Source organism: Bombus terrestris, chromosome 1 (genome assembly GCF_910591885.1).
Source record: "Bombus terrestris chromosome 1, iyBomTerr1.2, whole genome shotgun sequence".
NCBI lineage: Eukaryota > Metazoa > Arthropoda > Insecta > Hymenoptera > Apidae > Bombus > Bombus terrestris.
The window spans coordinates 3,769,243-3,795,377 of NC_063269.1; the positions used below are offsets into that span (position 1 = coordinate 3,769,243).

The 26,135-nt window shown below is 28.6% G+C and overlaps 6 protein-coding genes across 20 annotated transcripts; 3 read left to right on the forward strand and 3 right to left on the reverse strand.

The window, feature by feature from the left end:
* Positions 1-94: 94 nt before the first annotated feature.
* Positions 95-3,633, forward strand: LOC100650266 (actin-related protein 2). Of its 4 annotated transcripts, XM_012320999.2 has the most exons (10): positions 95-236; positions 319-518; positions 634-744; positions 1,078-1,095; positions 1,531-1,548; positions 1,901-1,980; positions 2,047-2,182; positions 2,267-2,626; positions 2,699-2,977; positions 3,061-3,633. In XM_012320999.2, the coding sequence occupies exons 2-10, from the start codon at positions 471-473 to the stop codon at positions 3,229-3,231; spliced, it is 1,221 nt and encodes a 406-aa protein (XP_012176389.1). In that variant the 5' UTR covers positions 95-236; positions 319-470; the 3' UTR covers positions 3,232-3,633. The 4 variants fall into 4 exon arrangements, with proteins under 4 accessions (XP_012176389.1, XP_012176394.1, XP_003393005.1 ...); XM_012321004.2 differs by lacking the exon at positions 1,531-1,548; XM_003392957.3 differs by lacking the exon at positions 1,078-1,095.
* A 751-nt stretch (positions 3,634-4,384) lies between these two features.
* LOC100650024 (ceramide transfer protein) lies at positions 4,385-7,716 on the reverse strand. Of its 2 annotated transcripts, XM_048405517.1 has the most exons (9): positions 7,255-7,716; positions 7,106-7,159; positions 6,885-7,004; positions 6,553-6,790; positions 6,139-6,422; positions 5,899-6,066; positions 5,403-5,831; positions 5,194-5,326; positions 4,385-5,102 (listed from the first exon to the last, which is right to left on the reverse strand). In XM_048405517.1, the coding sequence occupies exons 1-9, from the start codon at positions 7,294-7,296 to the stop codon at positions 4,975-4,977; spliced, it is 1,596 nt and encodes a 531-aa protein (XP_048261474.1). In that variant the 5' UTR covers positions 7,297-7,716; the 3' UTR covers positions 4,385-4,974. The 2 variants fall into 2 exon arrangements, with proteins under 2 accessions (XP_048261474.1, XP_048261467.1); XM_048405510.1 differs by having other exon boundaries at positions 7,106-7,716.
* A 909-nt stretch (positions 7,717-8,625) lies between these two features.
* LOC100650833 (translocon-associated protein subunit beta) lies at positions 8,626-10,727 on the reverse strand. 2 transcript variants are annotated; one of them, XM_048405600.1, is made up of 4 exons: positions 10,598-10,727; positions 9,332-9,476; positions 8,945-9,259; positions 8,626-8,859 (listed from the first exon to the last, which is right to left on the reverse strand). In XM_048405600.1, the coding sequence occupies exons 2-4, from the start codon at positions 9,473-9,475 to the stop codon at positions 8,743-8,745; spliced, it is 576 nt and encodes a 191-aa protein (XP_048261557.1). In that variant the 5' UTR covers position 9,476; positions 10,598-10,727; the 3' UTR covers positions 8,626-8,742. The 2 variants fall into 2 exon arrangements, with proteins under 2 accessions (XP_048261557.1, XP_003393009.1); XM_003392961.4 differs by lacking the exon at positions 10,598-10,727 and adding an exon at positions 9,911-10,050.
* LOC100650948 (BLOC-1-related complex subunit 8 homolog) lies at positions 10,275-11,112 on the forward strand. Its single transcript, XM_003392962.4, has 2 exons — positions 10,275-10,416; positions 10,505-11,112. The coding sequence occupies exons 1-2, from the start codon at positions 10,362-10,364 to the stop codon at positions 10,960-10,962; spliced, it is 513 nt and encodes a 170-aa protein (XP_003393010.1). The 5' UTR covers positions 10,275-10,361; the 3' UTR covers positions 10,963-11,112.
* A 183-nt stretch (positions 11,113-11,295) lies between these two features.
* Positions 11,296-23,809, forward strand: LOC100651787 (3-hydroxy-3-methylglutaryl-coenzyme A reductase). 10 transcript variants are annotated; one of them, XM_048405169.1, is made up of 11 exons: positions 13,027-13,961; positions 14,119-14,223; positions 16,865-16,962; positions 19,180-19,390; positions 19,521-19,632; positions 19,969-20,056; positions 20,130-20,427; positions 20,509-20,660; positions 21,205-21,739; positions 21,835-23,075; positions 23,157-23,809. In XM_048405169.1, exons 4-11 carry the CDS (start codon positions 19,208-19,210, stop codon positions 23,278-23,280), a joined length of 2,733 nt encoding a protein of 910 aa, XP_048261126.1. In that variant the 5' UTR covers positions 13,027-13,961; positions 14,119-14,223; positions 16,865-16,962; positions 19,180-19,207; the 3' UTR covers positions 23,281-23,809.
* Positions 23,810-23,940: 131 nt separating this feature from the next.
* LOC100651909 (DNA repair protein complementing XP-A cells homolog) lies at positions 23,941-25,747 on the reverse strand. Its single transcript, XM_003392969.4, has 6 exons — positions 25,362-25,747; positions 25,070-25,274; positions 24,892-25,003; positions 24,686-24,810; positions 24,333-24,609; positions 23,941-24,224 (listed from the first exon to the last, which is right to left on the reverse strand). The coding sequence occupies exons 2-6, from the start codon at positions 25,216-25,218 to the stop codon at positions 24,063-24,065; spliced, it is 825 nt and encodes a 274-aa protein (XP_003393017.1). The 5' UTR covers positions 25,219-25,274; positions 25,362-25,747; the 3' UTR covers positions 23,941-24,062.
* Positions 25,748-26,135: the final 388 nt, after the last annotated feature.

The window sequence follows — 26,135 nt, forward strand, 5'->3', positions numbered from 1 at the left end:
TTTTTTATTTTTATTTACTTATTATTTAACCAGAATTCAAATATACGAAGAATTTTTGAACAGGAACGTTTTATTTGTTAAAGTAAATGATAGAAATAGATAACAATTTGCTCGGGAATCAGAAAAGATACGACTGAGCCAATCCGAGTAGATAATTGTATATTCATTAGATTTAAAGAACGACTGCCTTTGCGAGTTTATATCAAAGTGAGTGAGTTTACGTTAGTAAAGTTCATGTAAGTTATAAATTTTGATTCTTTAAAACGAAGTAGCAAACATCTGTTGTTTTAATATGACTGTAATCTGATTATAAACTAGGTCATTGTATTGGTCGCTGTTGCTTCCAAATCGTCATGCCGGTAACGCCCTAGATCTTATAACAATTAGTCATCTCGCAGAATATGCAATGTTTAATAAGCTTTAATATAAGAAATATATAGTCCGTTTAAATAATAACATCATATTGAAAAATGGATAGCAAGGGTAGAAAAATTATTGTTTGCGATAACGGAACAGGGGTAAGGTTATAACTTTACTTTTATTTTTTGATTTCTATTTCGCTTATACCTTTTAAATTTATATTTTGTAAAACTTTCTTTCTGAAAGTACCAAAGTAACATTATACTTTTATAGTTTGTAAAGTGTGGATATGCAGGAGCAAATTTCCCAGCACATATATTTCCATCTATAGTTGGACGTCCTATTATCAGAGCTGTCAATAAAATAGGAGACATTGATGTGAAGGTATATTTTTTAATTCTCCAATTATAGCAAATCAAGTTTCGACTATTTATTGTATTTTCAATTATTTATTTAAAAAAGAGTTATTAATGTAATTTATGGATAATATTTGTTGTTCTGTATTTAATATATATTCATTGTTATAAAAATATACTACTTATTTTCCCTAAATAAAATAAATCATCTTTCTTTCATATTTTGTAAGGAACATTAGTAATTGAATTGATTATATGATTTTTTCAATTTGGAATTTGAGATTCTTTTATTTAACCATAGAAACAAAATCATAATCCATCATTTCTATGCAGTTTATTAATAAATTTACTTAATTTTCAGCAAGAATATTGTATTCGTGTAAGTCACTTCATAATATTACACTGTGTGCCCCAGAGTTTAAGTCTGATTGAAAACGCATTTGTCATTTATTAACCTTGTTTACTAACCAAAATTAAAATGGATTGTGCATATTAAAAGTAAGACAGATATTTTTAAAAGTATTGGAATATATAACATCTTTGTTGAAAACTTAATTAGTAACTATGACAATCATAACATTATATTTTTTATTTTGATAATTTATAATAAATTTATCCAATATATTGCTAATTGTTTTTCTATTTATTGGTATTGAATAAATATAAGAAATAAAATATAAAATAGAATATTTACAGATGTTATATTTATATTTATATATGTGTGGATTTTTATATATCTTATATTTTTGAGACCTACTTAATGTAAATTTTTGCATTTGTTAACTGATTTGTATCCTTACACTTGCTCTCATAGGATGTGCTTAACATGCCTGTAAGTTCATTGCATTTTTTAATGTTAATATTTACATTTATCAATATTATGTCAATACTTGACAAATTGGACATCTTTACAGTAATAGTTTCCATAAGTTACCCAACATTGATCTCTGAGTAAGAATCTATTAGTATTCTACCATCTCCTACTTTTTCATATGTTATATTAATTTAAACAATTAGCGTTATAGAATTTTAAAAAACTTGTATTTAATTTTATTCTCGATTTTTTCATAAAAAAGTAGAATATATTAAGTTATTGAAATATTAATAATTTCTATTAACATGTTATATTTCATCTAATAATAATCTACATAGTTACATATTTTCATTATGTTTCACATTAATAGGATTTAATGGTTGGGGATGAAGCAAGCAAACTTCGGTCTATGCTAGAGATTAGTTATCCAATGCAAAATGGAATTGTTAGGTGTGTATATGGCTATATATAATTTGTATGTATTATGAGATATTTAATTATTTAAATATCTAATAGAAATTGGGAAGACATGTGTCATGTATGGGATTATACTTTTGGAAAGGAAAAAATGAATATTAATCCTAGAGAATGCAAAATTTTATTAACAGAACCACCAATGAATCCTATCACAAATCGTGAAAAAATGATTGAGGTAATATCAAGTTATTGTTATATATTAATAATTAATTTAATTATGATACTCTTATTTTCTCAAATTATAATTGAAATATTGCAGGTAATGTTTGAAAAATATGGTTTTGCTGGAACATATATTGCAATTCAAGCAGTACTTACATTGTATGCTCAAGGATTGATTAGTGGTGTTGTAGTAGATTCTGGTGATGGAGTCACTCATATTTGTCCTGTATTTGAAGAGTATGCTTTACCTCATCTTACTCGACGACTGGATATAGCTGGTCGAGATATTACAATGTATTTAATAAAACTTCTTTTATTACGTGGCTATGCATTTAACCATTCAGCTGATTTTGAAACAGTTAGAATGTTAAAGGAAAAATTATGTTATATTGGCTATAATATAGAAACTGAAGAAAAATTAGCTCTTGAAACAACTGTTTTGGTTGAATCATATACTGTAAGTGAATTTTGTAATGCAAAATAAAATTTATGACACTGAAATATATTTTGTACCTATAATCTGTTTTAGCTGCCAGATGGGAGGGTAATAAAAGTAGGTGGAGAGAGATTTGCAGCACCAGAAGCTTTATTCCAGCCTCATCTAATAAATGTTGAGGCTCAAGGAATTGCTGAATTAGTATTTAGTACTATTCAAGCAGCGGATATTGATATAAGAAGTGAATTATATAAACATATTGTTTTAAGTGGTGGCAGTACAATGTATCCTGGGCTTCCGTCTAGACTTGAAAGAGAAATTAAGCAACTTTATCTTCAAAGAGTATTAAAAAATGATACTTCGAAATTAAATGTAATTATAAAATATTTTACATCTTTCTCTCAATTTTTCAATGAATATATATTATTATTTCGTTATTCTTTAATATTTTTTAGAAATTTAAGATAAAAATTGAAGATTCCCCAAGACGTAAAGATATGGTTTTTATGGGTGGTGCTGTATTAGCAGAAATTACAAAAGATCGTGAATCAGTATGGATTACAAGAGAAGAATATGAAGAAAAAGGTCTTAGTGTATTAAAAAAATTAGGTTCTTATGAATCATAAGGAAAATAGTTATTGAAATATAGAAAAGAAATATACATTTTTTTATACATTTGAAATCGTTCCAAAGTGCAAAGTATATATATTTTATATTCATGATTGATTTATACCAAATTATTTCAAGTATATACAGGTAACAAGTATAATTAGAGAGGCATATAATGCGGTATCATAAGTTTTAAAAATATTAAGTTTTTAAATTAGAATTAATTTTATTTAAATACATTAACATATGATTGTATTGGAATTAAAATGTTATTAAATTTGATATAAATTGACTTAAATTTTGTAGACTATCCAACTATTTCTGGAGTATTGTATACTCCATATGTGTATATTTGCCATAACTCATATAACATATTTGTGGATGATACATTGTAAATATATTGTTTATTAATGCTTCAATCATATTCAATTAAATTACAATCTTTTTCAATAGAGATACATCATGAATTACAAACAATTGTATGTCTATTTATTCAGTTTACAATTATTTTATAATGTTCGAATTAAATATTGTACCTATAATCGCTCAAACTAGCAATTTGTTAATATAATGGCTAAAATTAAATAATTAAATTTGTAAATACAATAGTGAAATTTAATTTCATTATTTGTTCTGTTTTCTCTTATGTATGGAAGTATGTTTTACTGAGCGATAAGAAATTTTTACAGAGTTGCATTTTTTGATATAGAATCTTTTTAATTCAACATACTTTTTCACGTAATTGTTCGGAATTTTGGCCATTATTGTAAATCGTAATAGTTTGTAAGAAACCAGAAAAGCATTTTTATACATCTCTATATCCTCTTTTAATATTTTTAAGCTACACTTATTGGAACAAAATTAAAATTTCAATGTTCTGATAGTAGAGCATATGAGGTATATATAAAGAAATTTTATATTTAATATGTATATATATATATGATTTTTTTTTATTTTAGTTGAATAATTTGTAGAAATAAATTTATTTCTTACGAAAATTTTATCACTAATTTTAAAACCTTGTACATATTTAATTGTTAAAACTGTACAGTAAATGAGCGTTTTCTAATTATAAGAATTAAATAAAAATATTTAATTAAAAATGTGATTCTCGTTGATGACATCTCAACAACGATAAGGAATTAAATTAAAGTAACAGATTCAAAGTAATTACGGCAAATCTACAACAGTCTTTATTATGTTTCCCCATTTGACCCTTATACTGTGTATCAATGTGTACACATTTTATGTATAAATAAAAATAACAATATAATTTGTATCATACAGTTTCATGTTTAATTGGATATATAATATAACAATAGATAAATGTGTATATATTCAATTTGTTAAGATTTGTACAAGTGACTTGCGATAGCATTCTGTATAACAATAAAGTAACAAGCTGTTATTTAAAGAAGTAAATATAATTTACAAACAGTGCTTTAGCGCATGCGTCCCACGTTATAAAGTTATTTTGGAAGTGTATATAATACTTTTTTACGCTTTAATAAATCACTTTCAATGTAACAGATTGTATCCTGTTTTACTAAGCTATGAATATATACATCGATCACGTTAAGCAAATAAGAAAAATAGTATATAAAACACTTTCATTACTTGAGAGAACTTTTGCTTCCGAATTTTTATCTTTCAACTTCTGATTTTTTTCTTTGATATATTAGTACATCAAGGGCATGAAAATGCTTTGATGTAATAAATGAAAAATTGGATGGAAAATATGGAAGTTCTATTAATTATTCTTAAAATATAATTGGTTTATCCTTACACTGGTCAATACAAAAGTTAGTGAAACGTTTAAGGAACTTTGGATACTCCCTTTTGTAAACAGCACGTAGAACAGACGCTGGAGCCCATCCACCAGGATTAACTATATTCAAAAAAAGATAATGTTACAGATGTAATAGAATAATACTATATTAATATACACAGATTAAACATATAAATGATATAATACAAACCAACAGAACAATAAGTTATTTTACAAGTTATATTCTCTCTTTTTATTTCATCTTCATCTTTCGGAGGATCAATAAAAGTCTGACACACAAGGCAAACAGTTAGATAAACCCTTACACATTTTCCAGTGTTTGGCTGTAAATATTTCATGTATATATAAATATTTCATATTATATATAAGTATATATAATTAAATTATATAAAATCTTACAGGATAATCAGGATGTTCTGTACTATGATTGCAAACTATCCATAAATCATGTGCATCTGGATCCTGATCATCGGAGACTCGGCGCATATGTGACCAAAATAATGCGTCTCTCTGACTTGCTGGCCAAATTCGCTTATGCGTTTGTAAAAATATTAAAGTATCTTTGGAAATATTTTCAACCACAGTCATATCTTCAAGGGTAGCTTCCCATCCTGTCCTATACTCAGGGCTGAAGAATATTTCACAAACTTCATGACCAGTAACTCCTTTCACAACATGACAAGCTTTCAAAGGATCTACCACTAAGCCATCCGCTTCTTCTTCGCGTCTGTACATTCGCATATCACCATCTTCAGCAAATAATTGCCATCCACCAGCTCCTACTCCAAGACGCGCATAATGCAACTGTTCCATCGTTATTTTTTGTATCTAAAAATTATTATAATATTGTAATATAGATATAGATATATGGTATACTTTAAAAATAAATAATTACCTCTGGCCAAAGTCTGTGTTTAACTGCTGACATTATCGGAGTAGTTAAAATTGAAACTGATTTTTGTTTCAAACGATCTCTTAGCTGATTTTCTTCATCAATTTTATCTAATCCAGTCTCTACTGCATCATAGAATTCTTCATCACAAAGAGCACTATGTGGACCTTCCTTAAACATTAAAATTTTTTTTTACTATGTTATGTTTTTTTAAAGATATTTTGTTAATTAATAAAATCGAACCTCATAATCTGGACCTCCATGAATAAGAACTCTAGGTCTAGGAAAGTCACTTTGTTGCATTGTAACTTGTTCTTTCAAAGCTTTGTAAAGTTCTTGCACTTTTCGTTTTCTCTCGATTTCTTTTTCCCATCTACGACGCCATGCATCTTCTCGTTGCACCATTAATTCAACACAATGCTGTAATGTTGCTAGCACACCTTCACTTGTCGCTTTAAATGTTATTGCTTCCCCTTTAAAGTCCACAGACTGTTCAGCTGGATTAAACATTGTCTCCACTTTATTTTCTGAAACAATTTTCCCATTCAATTAAAAGCAAAGAAAAAAAAGTACTTATTTAAAAAATAAAAGAGGACATGAAACAACTGAATACATAACAAATGAATTTACATAAATGAAAATTATTACTTTATATACCTTTCGTGGAAATATTTTTAGCATTTTCTGCACAATTATCAAAATATTTCTGCAAAGTATCAATTTGTTTGATCAGAATATCTCTGAAAGTTTCAAGTTCTGCTAACTTTTCCTTTAGTCCTCTAACTCCACGTTTAGTGAAGCTACCTGCACTTGTAATAGATTGTGTATTTGATATAAGTGAAATGGCACTACCATGTCGCTTCAAACTGTTTTCACTTCCATAACCTGATTCCGACTGTTTAAAGCAAACATATATATTTTTTAATAGAACAAAGAAACATTAGATTTATCCAATAAGTTACTTAATTTATATAATAAAATTTTAGTACCTTATAAGATTTCAAAACATCCACCCAACGCTGCTTTTCTTCTGGGTTACTTGCTCTCAAATACCATACTAAGCAATCGTTTACAGACACATCGAATCTACATTCATCAAATTCGTGAGCCTAATAAAACAAATAGTATACAGTAATATCATGAGTTTTTTACCAATTTTATCAGAGAATTAAATCTTATAGGAGACTGATTCCTTTATGCCAATTCATACCTTAATATTAGCTTTATATAAGCTTATTGAACCTCGACATCCAAATCCACTGTCCTGCTCAGATTTGTAATAAGATAAAGTACCATCTTTGAGAACAATAAATCTAGTTTGCCAGCCATGTATATAATTTGTCCATTTGGATAATGTACCCTGAAGTTCTGGAACCACAACTCCATCTGAACCTTCTTCATCTACATCATCAGCATCTATCTCTCCTTCCATACATTCAATATCGTCGTTGGCAAGTCGAATCGTTTCTGTTTCATCGGCCATTCTTGCGAGTAAATCTCACTTCCAGAATCAATTACTTTTAAAATAAACTTAACATATCCAAATAATATCTTTAAAGTTACTCTAACGCGGGATAATCTATCGATAGTTATTCTACAGTTACAGTAATTTGAAAATTGCAAAGTAATTAACCAGTAATTGTTCACAAAATAAGTTTCAGAACATATTGATCGTTAATAATCATATGTATTGTTATATAAAATGTCTTATCAAATAAATGAGACATCAACAGCTTGTATTTTTCGGCAAATAACAAGACTAAGTGCCAAATAAGAAAATCAACAGTTTTATTTAAGCAGTATTTTCATGAATGTCATATGTGCGCTATAATCTTTCTTGATTGGTCATATTCTTGAAAATTAAATATTTTTAACATTCCTTAAACATTAATTATTATCTTTTTAAGCTACATAAACAATATTTTTCTTCAACTAATAATGGATAAGTAAGAAGTATTTGAAATCCAATGTGATTCCGTTACTTTTTTAATAATAACAATTAAATTAACACAGTTCGATTAAAAGTAACGCATATCGATTTAAAGCATCGATAATTATCAAAGTATGTATATATTTGGTTTAAAAGTTATTTAGTAACTAATAGATTGCCGTAAATCCATATGAATGATGTAAATAAATCATGATTAAATTTGTATCCTTTAGCTATTTATACAAAAATTATGCTGTTAAAATTATATAAAAATATATAGATAATTTATTAGAAGACTAATTATTTGTCATCTTGTTTATGTTAATATTAAATGTGTGTGAATATATATGTACATAAGAGAGTGCATATTTTGTAATATATAATCTAAGTTACATAATTTTATACATAGCAGAATATTAAATGATATAATGTAACTATAGCCAGGAATAGATTGATTATTTTACATATATGTACATGGTTCCTAGTTATGTAATTTATGTACATGTCATACATTCAGTTATTTGATATACATATGTACATAGTCTCATGTAATAATGTAAGGAAATAGTAACAGGGGTTCGTCATATCCTATTCCTTTATACAATTAAACTGTTTTGCAATATAGAGAGAGGGTTTTATGTAATTTTTATATTATTTATTCTCAAAAATAAATAATATTTACTAATTATAAGACTATATGAGCATAAGATGTAATATATAAATAAATAATTATTAACGAAAAGGCATAATTTGTATACCTATAATCTAAACTAAGCATAATAATGAAGAATGCGCGAATGTAAATTATTTATAAATAATATTTATTATAAAATTAGATGTACAGAAAGAGACGACAGTCGAATTTCTTATATTTGTATAGAAAAAAGTCTGTTGAATGACTTAGGATAAGTATATGATTAATGTTTTTTTGTAGTTTTAAGTAATTTTTCATATTTGCTTTTACTAGAATACCATAATGCAAAAGGAATAGCTAATGAAGGTAATGTCATCACAGCAAATGCAGCCCAGTCAACCTAAAATGTTACGTAAGTATTTTATATTTTATTACAATCAGTACAATGCTTATATTGACTTACATAATATTCAATAGTTACTTACAACATGTGAAGAAAATTGTTTATCATAATCTCTAAATGATACAATTATTGCTGTACCAGGTTCACTACTTGCGGCAAATTGTAAGTTAGGAGCATCTTCTTTGCGTTTATATAAAACTTCAGCTGATGTGAAGTTAAAATATCCAAATTTACGTGACCTTACAATAACTATATGACTGACATTTGTATAGGGTGGAACACGATCTATCCTTGCATTTAATTCTCCACTGACATGAGTGAAATAATCAGGATGAAAAGAATTATCTGTAATTTTTACTTCTAATGCAGCTGCACTGCCAATGTTATACACTGTATACTATAAATGATAAATTTTCTATTAAGATAAAAACATTATATATACATAAACCATATTTATTTTTATACTTACTTTAATTACAATATCCATATTTTGTACAAGATACTTATTAAGTAGTTGTTTAGATACCAATAATCTTGCAGCTTCTTCTTCTTCCTCTGCATATGTAGTAAGAAGAAAAGCAGCAAATGCTATGAATATGATATGCCACTTCATGCTAGGATATTAACATTGAAAAGAACATTATTATTACTAAAAATTACATTGTTTATATTGACGTAAATTCAATGTGTGTGTGTGTGTGTGTGTCACATTTTTAATTTATATTCTATCAACAGAGATAAAATCTATATATAAAATTATGCAAATATATAAATATATATCTTTAATGATAATAATTGATGATTCTTTTGTACAAAATTTATTGTAATTATTAAATTACTTATTATAATTTGTGAAAAGTAGAAAGTTTTATATGTTTCATTCATAAAAAGCCAGTAATTTACATTATTTAAAAGAGTAAAATATTATAGTTATTCATTATTGAAATATTCTAAACAAAAATAGTAAAATTTTCTATTACATTTACAAAAGTCTCATAATTATAATGAATACTTCCATAAGTTTTATGTATACAATAAAAATCGTTACCTTTTTGTACGATAGAACGTCATGTCACTCAAAACAACGAAACAATTATTTCACTCGATCTGGAAGATACATTTGAGAGAAGTGCCAACAGTACACACTTTGATGCCACGTTTCGTCAAGGGAAAACACTGTCTGCTAGCGATTAACTTCCGGTACAGAGTGTTTAATAAAATGGCGGTGAAAATAAATTAATGTCTTGTTGTGTTGTGTTTATTGTGTTTATATAAAAATTTTGTTGATGTAGAAAAAAGATTTTATTCATTTATAATATCATACGTAAAATATTAATGAGAATATAGAAATTGTATCAAATATCTGAGGTGTATCGTAAAACAGCAAAATATTATTTTCAGATGATTAAATTGATTTAATTTAAGAATTTTATACAATATTTGTATATACTTATACATATACAGTACTTAAACTTATTATTAATAAAATATTTTAAATAATGACTGCAAAAGTGTATCAACTAGATCAAGAACTAGATGCGAGAGTTAAGAAAGGTTATGATTCTATATATACTACATGTGTATATCTTTGCCATGAATATATTTTGGTTATTTTTGACACCTTATTTTTTTAATATTCTAGCAACTGAGCGTATATCTGAAAATATGCATATAGTTGCAAATGAACCATCTCTTGCATTTTATAGACTTCAGGAACATGTAAGGAAAATATTACCTCCTATGGTGGACAAACGAGTAGAAGTGCTTGGTCTTCAACAGCAACTTTTAGGTAGATGTTTTGATGTAGATTATGCTGTAAGTGCTATTGATGCAATGAATGGTGCTGGAAAGAGTTTTGGAAATACTTTAGAATTCTTCAAGAATGCTATCTTTCTTAAACAACAATTGAACTATGAGGAACAACGAAGGCACAAAAAAGATGTAAATAGAGATTCTGTATACAAAAGATTATCTGCACACATTCCTACATTAGATCATTTACCAAACGAAATATCTGATGTTGTCAGAGAAACTGCTAACAAAGTAGAGTCTATGATGAATCATGCTAAATATTCTACAGAGATTCAAAAAACAAATTAAATTTGAAATGATAATTAAATGCATTAAAATATAATATTGTTCAGAAATATAAATGTAAATACCGTAAATAATTGATTAGATTACTAACAATTTGTATACCATAAAAAAGGTGGGTTATGTGAAATAAAATTATTGTTGTTATATTCTGAATAGTTGTATATGTTAACATTTTTAGATATTTAGAATATTTTAATTTATTTTAATTTGTTAATATTTAACCAATATCGTTTAGAAAAGAAATGTGTATAAACAAAAATTATCAATAGAGATCATTTTAAGTTGTAGACAAAGTCCTATAGATGTCGTTATAATTTGTGTAAGAGAGAATACTGTTAAAAGGTCTAGTATTGGTGTACAGAATGCTAATTAATTTGTGAAATTGTAACAAAAATATTGAATCATAGATATTGGATATGCCAATTATTAAACACTGATATCCACATGAAACATATTTTATCTTCTAACAAGTTTTACGGTATGTTGATCATTTAGTGCCCTCTTTTTCTTTCTCTAGGTTATGTTCGTTTGATATACAATTTTATTTTATTTTTGAAGATAATTTTATTGCTTATTAATAGTTTTATTATATAGTTATAGTGATTTTCTCAGAAATTATCTAGAGTATCTTAACGTTTTCATACTAATATGTAACAAAATGTTCGATTTCTTGATTAAAATATTTTACCAGATTGACATAAAGTAGGACACTAATGTTGTACGTCTTAATTATTAAATTATCTGTTCATATATCAATGTGAAACAATTTATTACAATAATTGATATGTATGTGCAAGTGATAATAGAATATTAACTATAAAATAAAACAATTTTATGTAATCTTTTAATTAATGTAAAATTATGACATTCTGGTCATATATATAATAGATATTTTTTTAATGAATAAAATTAAAATCTATACTTATGAATAAATAGTGAAATTAACATATTTATACAATATATTTCTTGATATCAATAATAGTTAGGTAACATCAATCGTTTATATCAATAATTATGTAGTTTAACATTTGAAAATACCTATATAATTAATTCATGCATTAAAATTTTGCGAATTGCTATTGTGGTATATGTGGTTGTCAATATTAATATTGAGACTTAATTAAGTTAAATATAAATGTTTAATTCTCTGTAGAACTCTTAGTCAATTCATACGGAATTTTCAGACAGATTCTACAGATACGACAGATGAATATGCTATACGCGTTTAGTAAGAGAAATCGTTTAAATACAAATGTACTTCGCGATTATAAACCAGGTATGCCGCATATCTTGTATAGGCTTCACATTATACTTACTAACTTCTGTATGGCCTTCAATTTTTTGCCTTAATAATAAATGTTTACAGATATTTTTCCATATATTATACAATATGATAATGATTTGTATAATAATACCATTGAGATATTTGACTATTTTTTAATTTTTGAAAACGGTAATAACTCCCAAATGGAAGTCAGTTGACTAAATGGAACTTTCTTAGATATTGTCTTTTTCTGCATGAAGTTACGTTTACTTATTCGTATAAAAACAAATTATATATTTTTAGTATAAATATTCATTTAATTTTTTTAAATAATATATACAATACGTACATAAGTACGTATTAATCGATTATAATTGTGATCACATAATACGATCCGCTAAATTCGAGTAAGATGACGGAGTTCGATTCCGACGAGGACGGCGTCTTTCTTGAAACGGAGCTGGCTACTTTTGTTGTATTTAAAATAGTTCCGGGAAGGAAAGTTTATGTTTAAAACCGCTTATAGATCGGTTCCAACTAAAATGTTATTTACTTTTCATTCAAAGGCGATGTATGAAATTTGTAATCATCCTTCGCGTCGATACTTTCAATATGTACACATAAATGGATTTTCCATGGAAGCCAAGTGTTCTAGTTGTTCTTAATTTAGTGTTATTATAACATTCTAATACTGAAATCTTAATGTAGACCATTAGATTCTTTATTTACGTCTTTTGTATTCGAAAAAAAAAAAAAAATATATATATTTCATATATCTATCGTACGAAATAAACTAAAAAATCTTGCACGAAATATAATCGTATTTTCGCATTTTATGCTCGTACAAAGTTTTCTATATAATTGAATTCTCGTAAAACATGAATCTCACATTTTCTAAGAATGGAGAACAACAAATCGCATTAAATTTGTAAATTGTTTCACTTTTTGTTTGTTTCACAAAACCGTGTCAAATCGTCATACGCAAATTTATACAATGTTGTTAGAGAAGATTCACATTTTACATAATTTTTTGCACAGTTTTGTTTATCATTGTCACATCAATGTAAATTTGATATACATAGCTAAAATAAAAATTGATTTATCAATATTGTTTTGATTCATATACTCACAGAATGTATACTTAAAAATAGTTCGACTACTCGTGTAGCAATAACCAAGTGACACATGGATACATCTGTAACATTTAACAAGAGTACGAGCAAGTATGAAAGAAATGAAATGTATGTTGTTGTCCGACTTTCGCAATGATATGTGTAAAAGGTGATTAAACACGAAATTCCAACGCGTTATCCCGGAAATTCATTAAAATTTGACTCGATCGTTACGATGAATGCTGATTTCAAATTTCAAATCACGTATAAAGACTAGAGTCTTCTCTAAACTATTAAACTACTAAAAACTAGATAATTACTAATAACTAGACTACTAAAAATTCAGTATTATGTATTGAGAAAGAAGACACGTGCTTATGAAGGGAAAAAGGAAGGGGTACGAAAATAGTCGAACATGGTCGAAACTGATTCTGTAAGGTCGATCGGGCCGGTCGAATGGATTCGAGCGTTAGCGCAGCTTTGTTTGCTGGTGAACTTCGTTCTGTTAAGACTGTGCTTGTTGCGTACTAGTTTTCTTGCCCTAAACTCGAAGTATCGAATAGTCTACCTTTATATGTGATTTTTAATCGTGATAAATTCGGTGGAAGTCTTCTTCTGTTTAAGAGGTACTTTCGAAAACAAATTGTTTAATATTTTAATTAACAACTACTTTTTAATTGCATTTTTATAAGTCGAAGGTACGCAGGAGTTTGATATAATCAAATAGAAAACCCTGCCGATTGCATATCATATTTTTGACACTATTTTATTTGACGTTAAAAGAAAATAGGGAAGAGTTGACAGGCACATACATGTATATATGCGATACTGAACCACGTGCGCAATACGTCAAGAGTTTCATCGAGTTGCTACGTGCACCTTAACAAGGTACGCATGTTCACATTTATTGCTATTGTTTCATTTGTGACAGAAATAATCGAGTTAACGATACACAGTGTTCTGTTAAAGCTTCCTTTTCCATCTACACGTCATGTTACTTGAACGATTACCGTGCAAAGGTTGTTCTGTTATTTAAAGTTATTTTACTTTACTTCTACATTATTTTTATCTTATTAGTAAATATATAATGTATGATTAAAGCTCCTAGTAAGTGGAATTTTAGCTGTTTATCTTTTTTAACTACCAGATTAAGTAATACACCTTATCCGTGTTATTCTGCATTTGAATGATCATATGGAATGATTATCATATAGATAATTGATATAGTCCAATTATAGAGTATTTAAAAGGTGTTATTTATTAACGTTTCAGCATCACGTATACTATATTTACATGGTAGTCTATATTTAGCAACTAGGAAATTTCCATATTGTATTAAGGATTCAGTTCATATTGTAAGAAATAATATCTTTTGTTTTGTACAAGATGCACAGAGGAAACGAATTATTTAACGTAGCTGATAAAGATAGATCCGATGTTAGGATAAATCATCGAGATACATAGAAAACATAGGCATATATTTAAGAAACTGAATGTCTTCAACAAATTTCGAGAATACCTGTTTAATATCAAAGACTTTCCTTGAGATAATATTAGCAATGATTATAAAACTGATGAGATTGTGGAATAAAAATTGACAAGAGTACAGCAGTTAAATACTTTTATGAAAAATTATATGCCAAGTTCCCTTGTAAAGAAGGTAGCATGGTGATATACTTTCATGTTCGTTATATTGTGCTCGATCATACTTTCTATTTATTTTACGAAGGAGTAATGCTTTCCATGGCTTTCACGTTTTTTCTTATTTTCACTTTTTTGTTTTATAAGATCGTTTGAGCAAATAGAATAATTGCAATTAAATAAAAACTATCGTAAAGTTATTGGAGGATAAATATTTTTGTTCAAGCTTGTTTCGTATTAAACGTTAGATAGAACGAAACCTTGTGCATCGTAGACTGAGGTTCATCAATATTTGGAAAATCCAAGGGGTGTATTTTCACAAATAATGGTGATACTTCATTTTATTTATCGTAATCAAATTGATAGTCTGTTTTACTCTGTACAATATCAAGATATTGTTGAGAGATAAGTTGACTAGTGGGACGGTACAAGAGAGGTGTACAAGTAAATACGTATCTATATTACCGCTCAAAATACCGGATACTTGCTCATCTTTAACAAAATGTAATGTAATGCAATGATTTTATACAGCTGTACAAGGTGGTTTAAAAATCCTTACAATTTTTCAGACATTTCTAATAGTCGGACATAAAATGATTTAAACAAAAATTAATCGACTTTCAATTGACTACAAATTGCAATATTAAGAATTTCACAAAAGATTTTACTTCGATGAAAAGTCGGTCATCTCCATTTTCTTAAACGGAACAACACATTTTTTAATACATTATTCGATACATTTTTTAATTCTCTAAAAGAAGGCAAAGTATCAAAAGCAAAAAGTGCAAAAGACTAAAAGACTCAAGAGAGTTGGGTTGAAAAATGATTAGTTTAAAAAATATTCTAACTTCAATGTTTTTTTTCAAAATTTTTATCAAGGAGAAAGAGACATAAAAACAAAAAAGTACTACACTATCATTCCTTGTTATTAATATGTGTTATTAATTTGAACGGTAGTATACTCCTCGTACCGTTTAACTACTTTTGATTTTTTCACATTTACATCAATTTATGCTATGTTAATATGAAGTTAATATATATGTTATAGGCGCTGACCGACATTGCAATGTGATTTCTAGAATGTTAAAATTATATACAAATATATGCTTTGAGGTTGTAATACTTTTAGGACACTTGTCACACTGATAGCACAAATATCGAGGCTTATATAAGATTCATGTTTCATTTGTGACCTCTCATTTATCATTAGGAATACGTAATTAAAAATATGTTAAGGTATCGATCAATGTCGACCACATTCAATAAGATGTTTTTCTATGATGATTAGATACAGGAAATTTATATTAGATGATTATAAATACGTTATAAAAATTCAGAAATAGTAGTCAGTCAGATCAACAGTCAGTCGTATATAAAGATTAGCTGTCATATACATATTTAATTATATATCATGTATTTGATAGTATAATAATATATATCTATATTTGATTGATATATTGATGTACTATTTAAATTTCTATTTTTCAAATACATATTTATACGCGGGTACGTGGCTACACGCGTATGTACTCGCGTGTATTAAAATATTTATTACGCACACATATACTGCATGTTTTATTATGTACAAAATTTTAAATTCTATTCCAGAATTTCTTCTTATTCTTATCCTATGTTCAGGATTTATGTTTTCATCCTTTTATTCATTTATAGCTTCATATGTTTATATCTTTATACATTTATATATCTGTACACATTTATGTACAGGTACATATCTAAGAAATTCTATCTTTTTTAGCACTGATTATTACTTGAAGCACATATTCCATCGTTAGAAACTGCCTGTCATAAATAGGGACTCAGGGATATTCTCTCCTTTTATCTTCTATACGAGCTTATGTCGATATTTCATAAATGAATTCCCGTGCAGACTCTTAAGGTGACTCCGTACCCTCGACTCCCGGTGCTCATGGGGTAGCCACTTGCAGAAGAAGTTTTACCAATCATATTGAACTGAGCACTACCCTTGTAAGCTAAAATATATAAACAATTAATGTTAAAGCATGTTTCTACCCTGTCAACAACTCTCGTACAAGGAACTATGGGAGCCTCATCCCGAGTAGTTTAGAGTTAGAGCATCAATAGTTTCTCGCTAGTTTCGTTATAGTATAGATACTTAATCCGTTGTCGACTCAGAATTCTTCTCACTTCTCACATACTTCTTTATACCCGCAAGTGATACTTCCTATTCTTTACCCTACGGGCTAATTATATTTAGCAGCCCTTATTTTACTGGTAAATACTTGTCAGCTTATCATTCTGGCGGTAAATAATCTTTGCTGCTACATCTCTCGAGTCTAGTGTCTTAAACAATATTCATATTTTAATTCGTATAATTATTCATAAATAAATGGCTCCTTTTGCACGTGACAATATTTCCAACAGCTGAGGAACATTGTCAGACGCAGCGGACGTTGCTGGTATCATTCAATCCTTCTTTGTAATTGCTATTCTATTTCTAATCTTGCTATTGGTGTATATTTCATTGCTCATGTCTTTCACTATTCATAAAGGCCAAATATGCGGTATTCTTCCGTTATTATCTCTTAATGAGTGGCTTTCTTTATAGAAAAGTATACTTATTTGATATACGAGTTGTTCTTCTTCTTGTCCTAACGCCTATTTAGCAATGTTTCTAAATGTTATCGTTTTCTGACACTAATGAGATGGCATTTATTGTACTTCGTGTACCGATGACCACGATTTTTTCAGTAATTTCCTTAGGGAAATTTTTTAGTTTATCAGCAAGACTTTGAGTTATGCGACGTTCCCTCATTGTACGCAGTAGGTAAAGTTTAACCTTTTATACCTCATTAAGAAATAATGATATGTGCACTACGTACAAGTGTATTTTTGTACGAGTCTGATAATAACGTATAGTAATAAATCTTGTAATATTCAAATTTTATACAATCGTAGGTATATATCTAAAAGTGACTTTATAATTCCATCAGATTGCAGCATTGAATGCCTCTAGCTTTGAATGCAATCAATATCCTTTTAGTTTATCTATATCTGAACTGGCTTTTTACCTTTTCTTCTTTTATAAGATAAACTTGCATTAGTTTGCTCAATATTTATGAAAATCGTCTCATCATTTGAATTATAATAGTTAATTATATACTGTACTTTGTATTTGGCAATTCATGAGTTCCAATATTTCATAAGAAATTATTACTCCTTTAGCATATATTAGAAATGAACTTATCACTATTACGGTTTGTATATATAAAATGGTTGGTAACAAATTATAGAAATAACTGTCAGAACTGAAACAATTTATTATATAATATATAATAGTATATAATGATTTGTATGAACAGAAATGTTCTCTTGCGGTGTTGGAATGTTACCGTTCTTGATGCATATTCTTCCAGCTTTTGTTTTTGTGATTATATTTCATTTTTTTCTTATTTTACATTTAGTTGTTTTGCATATATAGGTAATTGCACATAATTAGTTTAATAAACGCGTAGCTGTAGATGTTTATTCCTTACTTTGAAATCGCTTTAATCTTTGAGATCGTTGGATTTAAGCACACGTGTAGCGCTATAGAGACAACCTATTTATTCATAATCCTAATCATAAAACTCTTAATATTTTCGTCCCGTTCGCCATTGCGTCATTAAATGTCAATATCAAACCGGTATGGACGAAGTTTCGGTTTCCTAAAAAGAAAAAGAAAAATCGAGTCTCTCGATTAAAAAAAGTTACACGTGGATTAGGTAATGTCACCATTACCGCGCGGCACTTCACTCGCTCAATCTTTCACTTATTTTCGCTAAAGAATTTCCTTGTCCTCTTTTCATGTTTATGGAGCCTGTTAGGTATCTTCTTACCTCAGTTGGAAAGAATAAACGGTTCTACCTGCCGATTTTATCGAATATCTTCTGTAATAATAAATAAAGAACGCTATCGACAAACGAACACTTTCTTCAAGTTCACCATACGCGCGGTATCGTCCTCTTTATGGTAACTGTATCTATTTTAGATCCATTCTACAGGAAGAGAGACTTTATAAATTTCTTTTACCAAGAGATATAGAAACATCTTAATGTCCTACCTTAAAGTTGATCTTTATGGAGAACACGTTGGAGAAATGTTGAATGTTTGAATAAATTATTTTAATACTTTATGTTCTTTTATCATGATCTTATTCATAATAACATTTTATGTCACTTCAAGTTGTAGGTAGTTATCAAAAACAAAAAACATGCTGACACATCTGTTCGAAATTCACGGCCAATTTTGTGCTGGCCATCCCCTAGAAGTAATTGTGACGACGTTCACACTCACAGCATGCATTCTGAACATGGAGACCGGAAGCGGACATCCTCGAAATAGTGGAACCCTTCCTTTGGCTTTACATTGTCGGCCCGGTAGATGTAATTCGGATGTAAGCAGATTTTGAGTAAATTTCAATTGAATTTTCAAATTTGAGCGGAGGAATGTCTTAATGATGGAAATGATCGTTGTAAGCCTCAAAATTACTTACACAATATATGTAATATATGATTATTTATTAGGACCTAAATGCAGCTGATATTATAGTCATGACTATAATACGATGTCTAGCTATATTATTCACCTATCATCAGTTTCGCAATTTACAAAAATTGGGTTCAAAATATATTTTAGGTAAGTGAATATATAAGTTTAATTGATATTTCGGAAAATTGAAGATGCGAAACACGTGTTTAAAGAACAATGTATGATAATTATGTATTGGCCGATTATTCATATAACCGGATCTTTCCACGGTACGCGTGAAAGCTTTCAGTGTCAGAGAAAGTTTCATGGAAAGCAATATCGTTTCATTCCGTACGACACGCGATGACAATTAATTATTGAATTCGCTTAACATTTAACCGGGAAAAATGCGCGAATTAATTTTAAGTAACAAAATAATAAATAGAATTTATTGGCAGGTATTAATGACGATAATAAGAATACTTGAATGTAATGTTTTGACAGGTATTGCCGGCCTATTTACAGTATTTTCTAGTGTTGTGTTCACGTCCAGCGTAGTGAATTTCGGACAAAGTGATATTTCTGATTTAAAGTAAGTCTTATTCAGAATGAATTGCAAAGTCTAAAAATTCCTCTAATTCCTATTGTATAAATTTATTTTTCAGGGATGCATTATTCTTCTTCTTGCTTATTATCGATCTTTCAAAAGCCGCTATATTAGCACAATTGGCTCTAAGTTCCAGAAACAAAGAAGAAGTACGAGCAAACATTGCTCGCGGCATGTCGCTCTTAGGACCAACTATTACGTTAGATACTTTAGTAGAAACTCTACTTATTAGCATAGGATCTTTATCCGGTGTCAAAAGATTGGAAATTCTGAGCAGCTTCGCTTGTTTAGGTGTTATTGTAAATTATATCGTTTTCATGACATTTTATCCTGCATGTTTATCACTTATTCTCGAGGTAATTTTTAGATTTCTGTGCTAATTGTTAAAATAATTTTATGAATTGTACATTCTACCTTGTACTATTTTTATATTTCAGCTTTCTCGTGAAACTAATGCTATGAAACCGTTAAGTGCCGATAAGATTTTTATAATGCATCCATTAAACGAAGAGGATCAAAAGCCGAATCCGGTAGTAGAACGCGTTAAATTGATTATGATTGCTGGCCTATTTGTAGTACACGCCAACAGGTATTGTATTTTTGTCTTATTTTCTGTTTTCCATAATATATACGAGCCGCGTTTCCGCTTGAAATGAACTTTATGTTTTATACATCAGATAACAATAGAAAGAAAACTGACAAAAAGTTATCACAAATCTGCCCCATACGATATGTATTTTTTTTTTACTTGAGCATATTTCTTGTTTGACAGTTATTCTTAACTTCCACAGGCCAGGTTCAACTTATTACATAGTAGCATAAATATACATTTGATTCATATTCAATGAATTGCAGAGAAGGAGATAGTATCTCTACGAGGTTTGGGTTTCTTTATCTCCTCGTATGTTAAGTTAGGAAACAGTGTATAACACTTCTGTGTTGAGTTAAAGATGATGATAATTATTAATACCTTTATACTAAATTCAAGTTTTATCAAAATAGTACATAAAAATAGCGGCAGGTTCATCTATGTACATTATTGTATGTGGGAAGATACGATAAAATTAGATAATTCATAAGTTTAGGAAGTTACATCAATGTAATCGTTGACATGAAATATTTATTTATTTTAGTCGCTGGCCTTTCAAAAGTGACGAAAGCGATTCTGCTGTAGAAGGAGAAGTATCTTCCGTGAATTCACATGTCATAGTGAATTCTTATAACAAGACAGAGAATTCATCCGAAGTGAAGAATTATTTAATGAATTGGTTGTCAGTCAGTGCTGATAATATCGTGATATTGATACTTCTTCTTGCACTCGCAGTTAAATTTATTTTCTTCGAAGATAAAGGAGACATCGCTAAACAACTACGATCCAAAGAAGAAGACGATACAGAAGAAAAGGTTGAAAATGAATCTGTGAAAGGAAAAGAAAATGAAAGTGAAGATGTGAATGTGCTTAGCATCAAGCTGCCATTCAAGCAAAACTTTAGTGGAATGCAAAGTATCTCTTTTCCTTCTAAGATACATAATTGGAGCGATGACAAGGAAGACCAAACAATAGGCGAAAAACAATGTGATATAGATAAGCGAGACGATAAAAATCTGCCTCCAGAATCGAAAGTTCCTAGGTCCTTAAAAGAATGTCTCGAAATATACAAATCTGATGTAAGTAAAGGTATTATAAGTATATGTATCCCAATTTATTTTTTAAAATATCGTTAATCTATATTTAATTTTTAAATATATCGTTAAATTCATAGCTTGGAGCAAGTGCACTAACGGACGAGGAAATAATTCAATTAGTGAAGAATAAGCATATACCCGCGTATCAGTTAGAGAAAGCAGTTGGTGACATGGAGCGAGGTGTTGGAATCAGACGTCTTATAATTGGAGAGACGGGAAAATTTCTCGATACTCTCTTCGATTTACCATATAAAAATTATGATTATAGTAAAGTATTAGGATCCTGTTGTGAGAACGTTATAGGATATGTGCCTGTACCGCTTGGAATTGCTGGCCCATTATTAGTCGATGGTGAATTATATCATATACCAATGGCTACAACAGAGGGATGTTTAGTAGCATCTACAAATCGTGGTAGTAGAGCATTGTTAAATTGTGGTGTAACAAGCCGCGTAGTTGCTGATGGAATGACTAGGGGACCAGTTGTGAGGTTTCCAAATATCGTTAGAGCAAGTGAAGCTATGGCATGGATGCAAGATCCTGAAAATTTCAAAGAAATGAAGGAGAATTTTGATTTAACTAGCAGATTTGCAAGATTGACGAAGATTCACATACGCATTGCTGGAAGGCATTTGTTTATTCGTTTTGTGGCTACTACCGGTGACGCTATGGGTATGAATATGTTGTCTAAAGGTACTGAAAAGTCATTGAACACGGTAAAGGAACATTTCCCTGACATGGAAATATTATCGTTAAGCGGTAATTTTTGCACGGATAAAAAACCAGCAGCAGTAAATTGGATTCAAGGTAGAGGTAAAAGTGTTGTTTGTGAAGCAGTGGTCCCTGCAGATATTGTTACTAATGTGCTGAAAACATCAGTTCACGCATTAGTTGATGTAAATATAAGTAAAAATATGATTGGGTCCGCCATAGCTGGCAGCGTAGGTGGTTTTAATGCGCACGCTGCAAATATTGTAACCGCAATTTTTATCGCCACGGGTCAAGATCCTGCACAAAATGTTGGAAGTAGCAATTGTATGACTTTAATGGAACCATGGGGAGCAGATGGTTCAGATCTGTATGTATCTTGTACAATGCCCAGTATAGAAATTGGTACTATTGGAGGTGGAACTGGTCTTCCTGCACAAGGTGCATGTTTGGCTATGTTAGGTGTTCAAGGTGCACATACTGATGAACCTGGTGAAAATGCTAGCAGATTAGCTAGAATAATATGCGCCACAGTACTTGCCGGCGAATTATCATTAATGGCTGCTCTTACAGCTGGTCATTTAGTCAAAAGTCATCTTAGGCACAACAGGTATGTCTATAAATAAAATAATGGAAAGCCCTAAAAGAATAATATAAAATGAATAAATAAAACAATAAAATTTTATTTCAGATCATCTACCGCAGTAACAAATGCGATAAGTATTCCCCAAAATACTACAGGAGTGAAACTGTCTGTGCCAAATATGTTACTGCCTGTACAAAATGTATGTAAGGAGTTCGTAGAGAAGTCTTAACATTAATGCTATATAAATGAGTTCATTTTAATCTGTCACTAGAATACCTTGTATTGAATGGCTGGTTATATGTAATATGTAATATTTTTTTGTGTACATGAAAGAGCATAAACCAAAAAACTAAATAACTAATAACTTGAACAAAAGTGCAATAGTAGAAATTTTGAATCAAATTTAAGAATGGATTAAATATGCTAAAAGCTTGACTTTGTTGCAAGTAGGGTAGTATTTTAAATGTTATGAAATATGTATACTTAATTTACAATGAAATATAAAGTTAACTATGATTGTATGAAGCTAGTATGGTGCAAAGATTATTTTTTTGTATAAATAGTTATATTTTTACATAGTGGAATACTAATATTTAGCTGTAGTGACTTAGCTAGATTATCATAATGTAACAGTGACAAATATATAATTGAAAACATGTAGAATATTGAGAGTACAATCAAATTGTTTTCCATAATTAAGAAATATATATATATATATCATTACAGTACTATAACACAAATAAAAATTATTAATTATATTTCTTGTTTTTAACTAAATGATAGAAACACTAGGAATACATTATGATGTATAAAATTTTGTTAGCACAAGAAATAAATTTCAATTGAAAATTAAACAAGAGAGAGAAAATACATAAATAAATAAGGGAAGTGACTTTTTATCCTTTTTTATTGTGTATGCATTTCACGAGTTGTAAATAAATTTCTTAATATAAGAAACTCATATCTAAAAACACAATTCAATAGTTACTATAAAATTCATTATTATAAAATTTACATTTTTTCATATGTTTCTTCATATCCACAAGTAATGCAAGTGTGTGTATATGTATCATCATGTTCATTATATGTATCTTCTCCAAACTCGTGCATATGAGAAGCTTTTGATGTTTTATCATATAATGAGCTCCTAACTTGCATTCTTAATTGTTTAATCTGTACAATACAAAAATAGTAAGTTGGTAAGATAAAAATATCTATATTGATATTATTTTGTATTAAAGTACAAGTACGATATTAGATTTGAAATACGTTTATCATTACCTTTTTGTTAAATTTTTTTATTTTAGCTCCTTCCCTCTTAACATCACGTAATTCTTTTTCCTTTAATAATTTTTCTTCAGAACCCCATACTTGTAAAGCTCTCTCTTCTATTTGTAGTTGCAAATACAATTTCATTTCACCCCAATTTGCATTATGGGGATTTTTTTTAATAATACATTTTAATGGAGGTTCTCTTTTATCCAAATCACAATCTTTTAATAAATACTCTTGTTTTGCTTCTGTTTTTGTAATCAAAGAGTGCTTGCCCTTAGGATCTCTAATACAAAAAACTAATTATAATAATCTAAAGTTTTATATTAAAATAATTGCTAGTTCAAATAATGCTTGTATACCTGCAGTTATCACATACAGATAAATTAAATGTTTGTAGTAGATATGAGTCTTTAAATTCATTTTTACATTCATCACAATGAGGAAAATCTATAAGAATAGGTGCAGGTTTTGATATTATTTGTAACTGAAAAGAAAGAAAATATTAATTATGAAATCCAGTTAATATTTAGTGTAATAACTATTAAAATAGTTAAAAATGTTATACCATTTGTTGTTCTAATTCATCACTTTCTTCTATAAGAAAACCTCCTCCACTATCTATAACACGTTGTCCTTGAACTTTATAAGACGTACTCTTTCCTGAATCTTCGTTTTCACTTTAAAAAAGTACAAATGTTTTGTTATACAATTTATTTTTCTAACTTTTGATATTGGCAACGTACCTCCTTATATAAGGATGAGAAACTATTTTAGATTTTCTTAAAAGTAATGCTTTTTGACGATTTCGCTCTGCACGTTCTTTAAAGTGCTGACAATTTTCTATTAATTCTTCATCCTTTGATGGATCATTTACATCTAATGTAATAGACATTTTTGCAACTGTACTTTTAAAACGCAAGATTTGTTTTAAATTCAGAAAACTTTAACCTAAAAACGAATAAAATAAATAAAAAAATGAGCATTGTGTAATAATATTGTTTATGTCATATTCCTAATAACAGCAAGTACACTTACACATACGTATATATAATCCAACAGGTTAAGTATAAACTTCACTATATATTGAATATGTAACTAATAAAGTTAAAAGAAATGATCATATTTTATAATTATAATTACAATATAAATTTTTATTCTTATATATGACACCCTTTCTACATTTTATAATATAATTAAACATAGATAGTGCTTTATAAAAAGTATAGCAAAATCAGATAAAATACATATAAAATGTAAGATTTTGATATATATTTAGCATTTGAAAACGTACTTTCTAACTATTGAACAATATGTACTTTAGTATGAATTTCACTTGTATACTTTGAACTTCAATTCTTTAGCTCATTTTGAGGTAACTACCGGTGAATAATAGCAATCCGCCATTTTATCTTTTTAAGAATATATATATATATATATCTAAACCAATTCTATATTCCGCGAAGTTTAATTTTTTGAATTTAATTGACTAACTCGAACTTTACATAGCGAATTCGAAAAAGCGATTTGTGTGTTAGTTATAAGAAGTTGATAAAAATGATAGATTAGTATTCTAAATTTATTGCATGTTATAAGTTATTATTATGAATGTAACTGAATATCACGTTTTGAATTTTAAATTAAACAGTCATGACTGTATGCGCATTTATATATTATTCTGTTGATTTGAAATTTTGTTGTAAGAAATGCAAAAAGAAATATTGGATTTTTGTAGTACATGTAAATCGAGTCGAGTTCTACGTCGCAGTTTTTCAAGATATTAATTTATGAAGCAAGATGATTACACAAGGT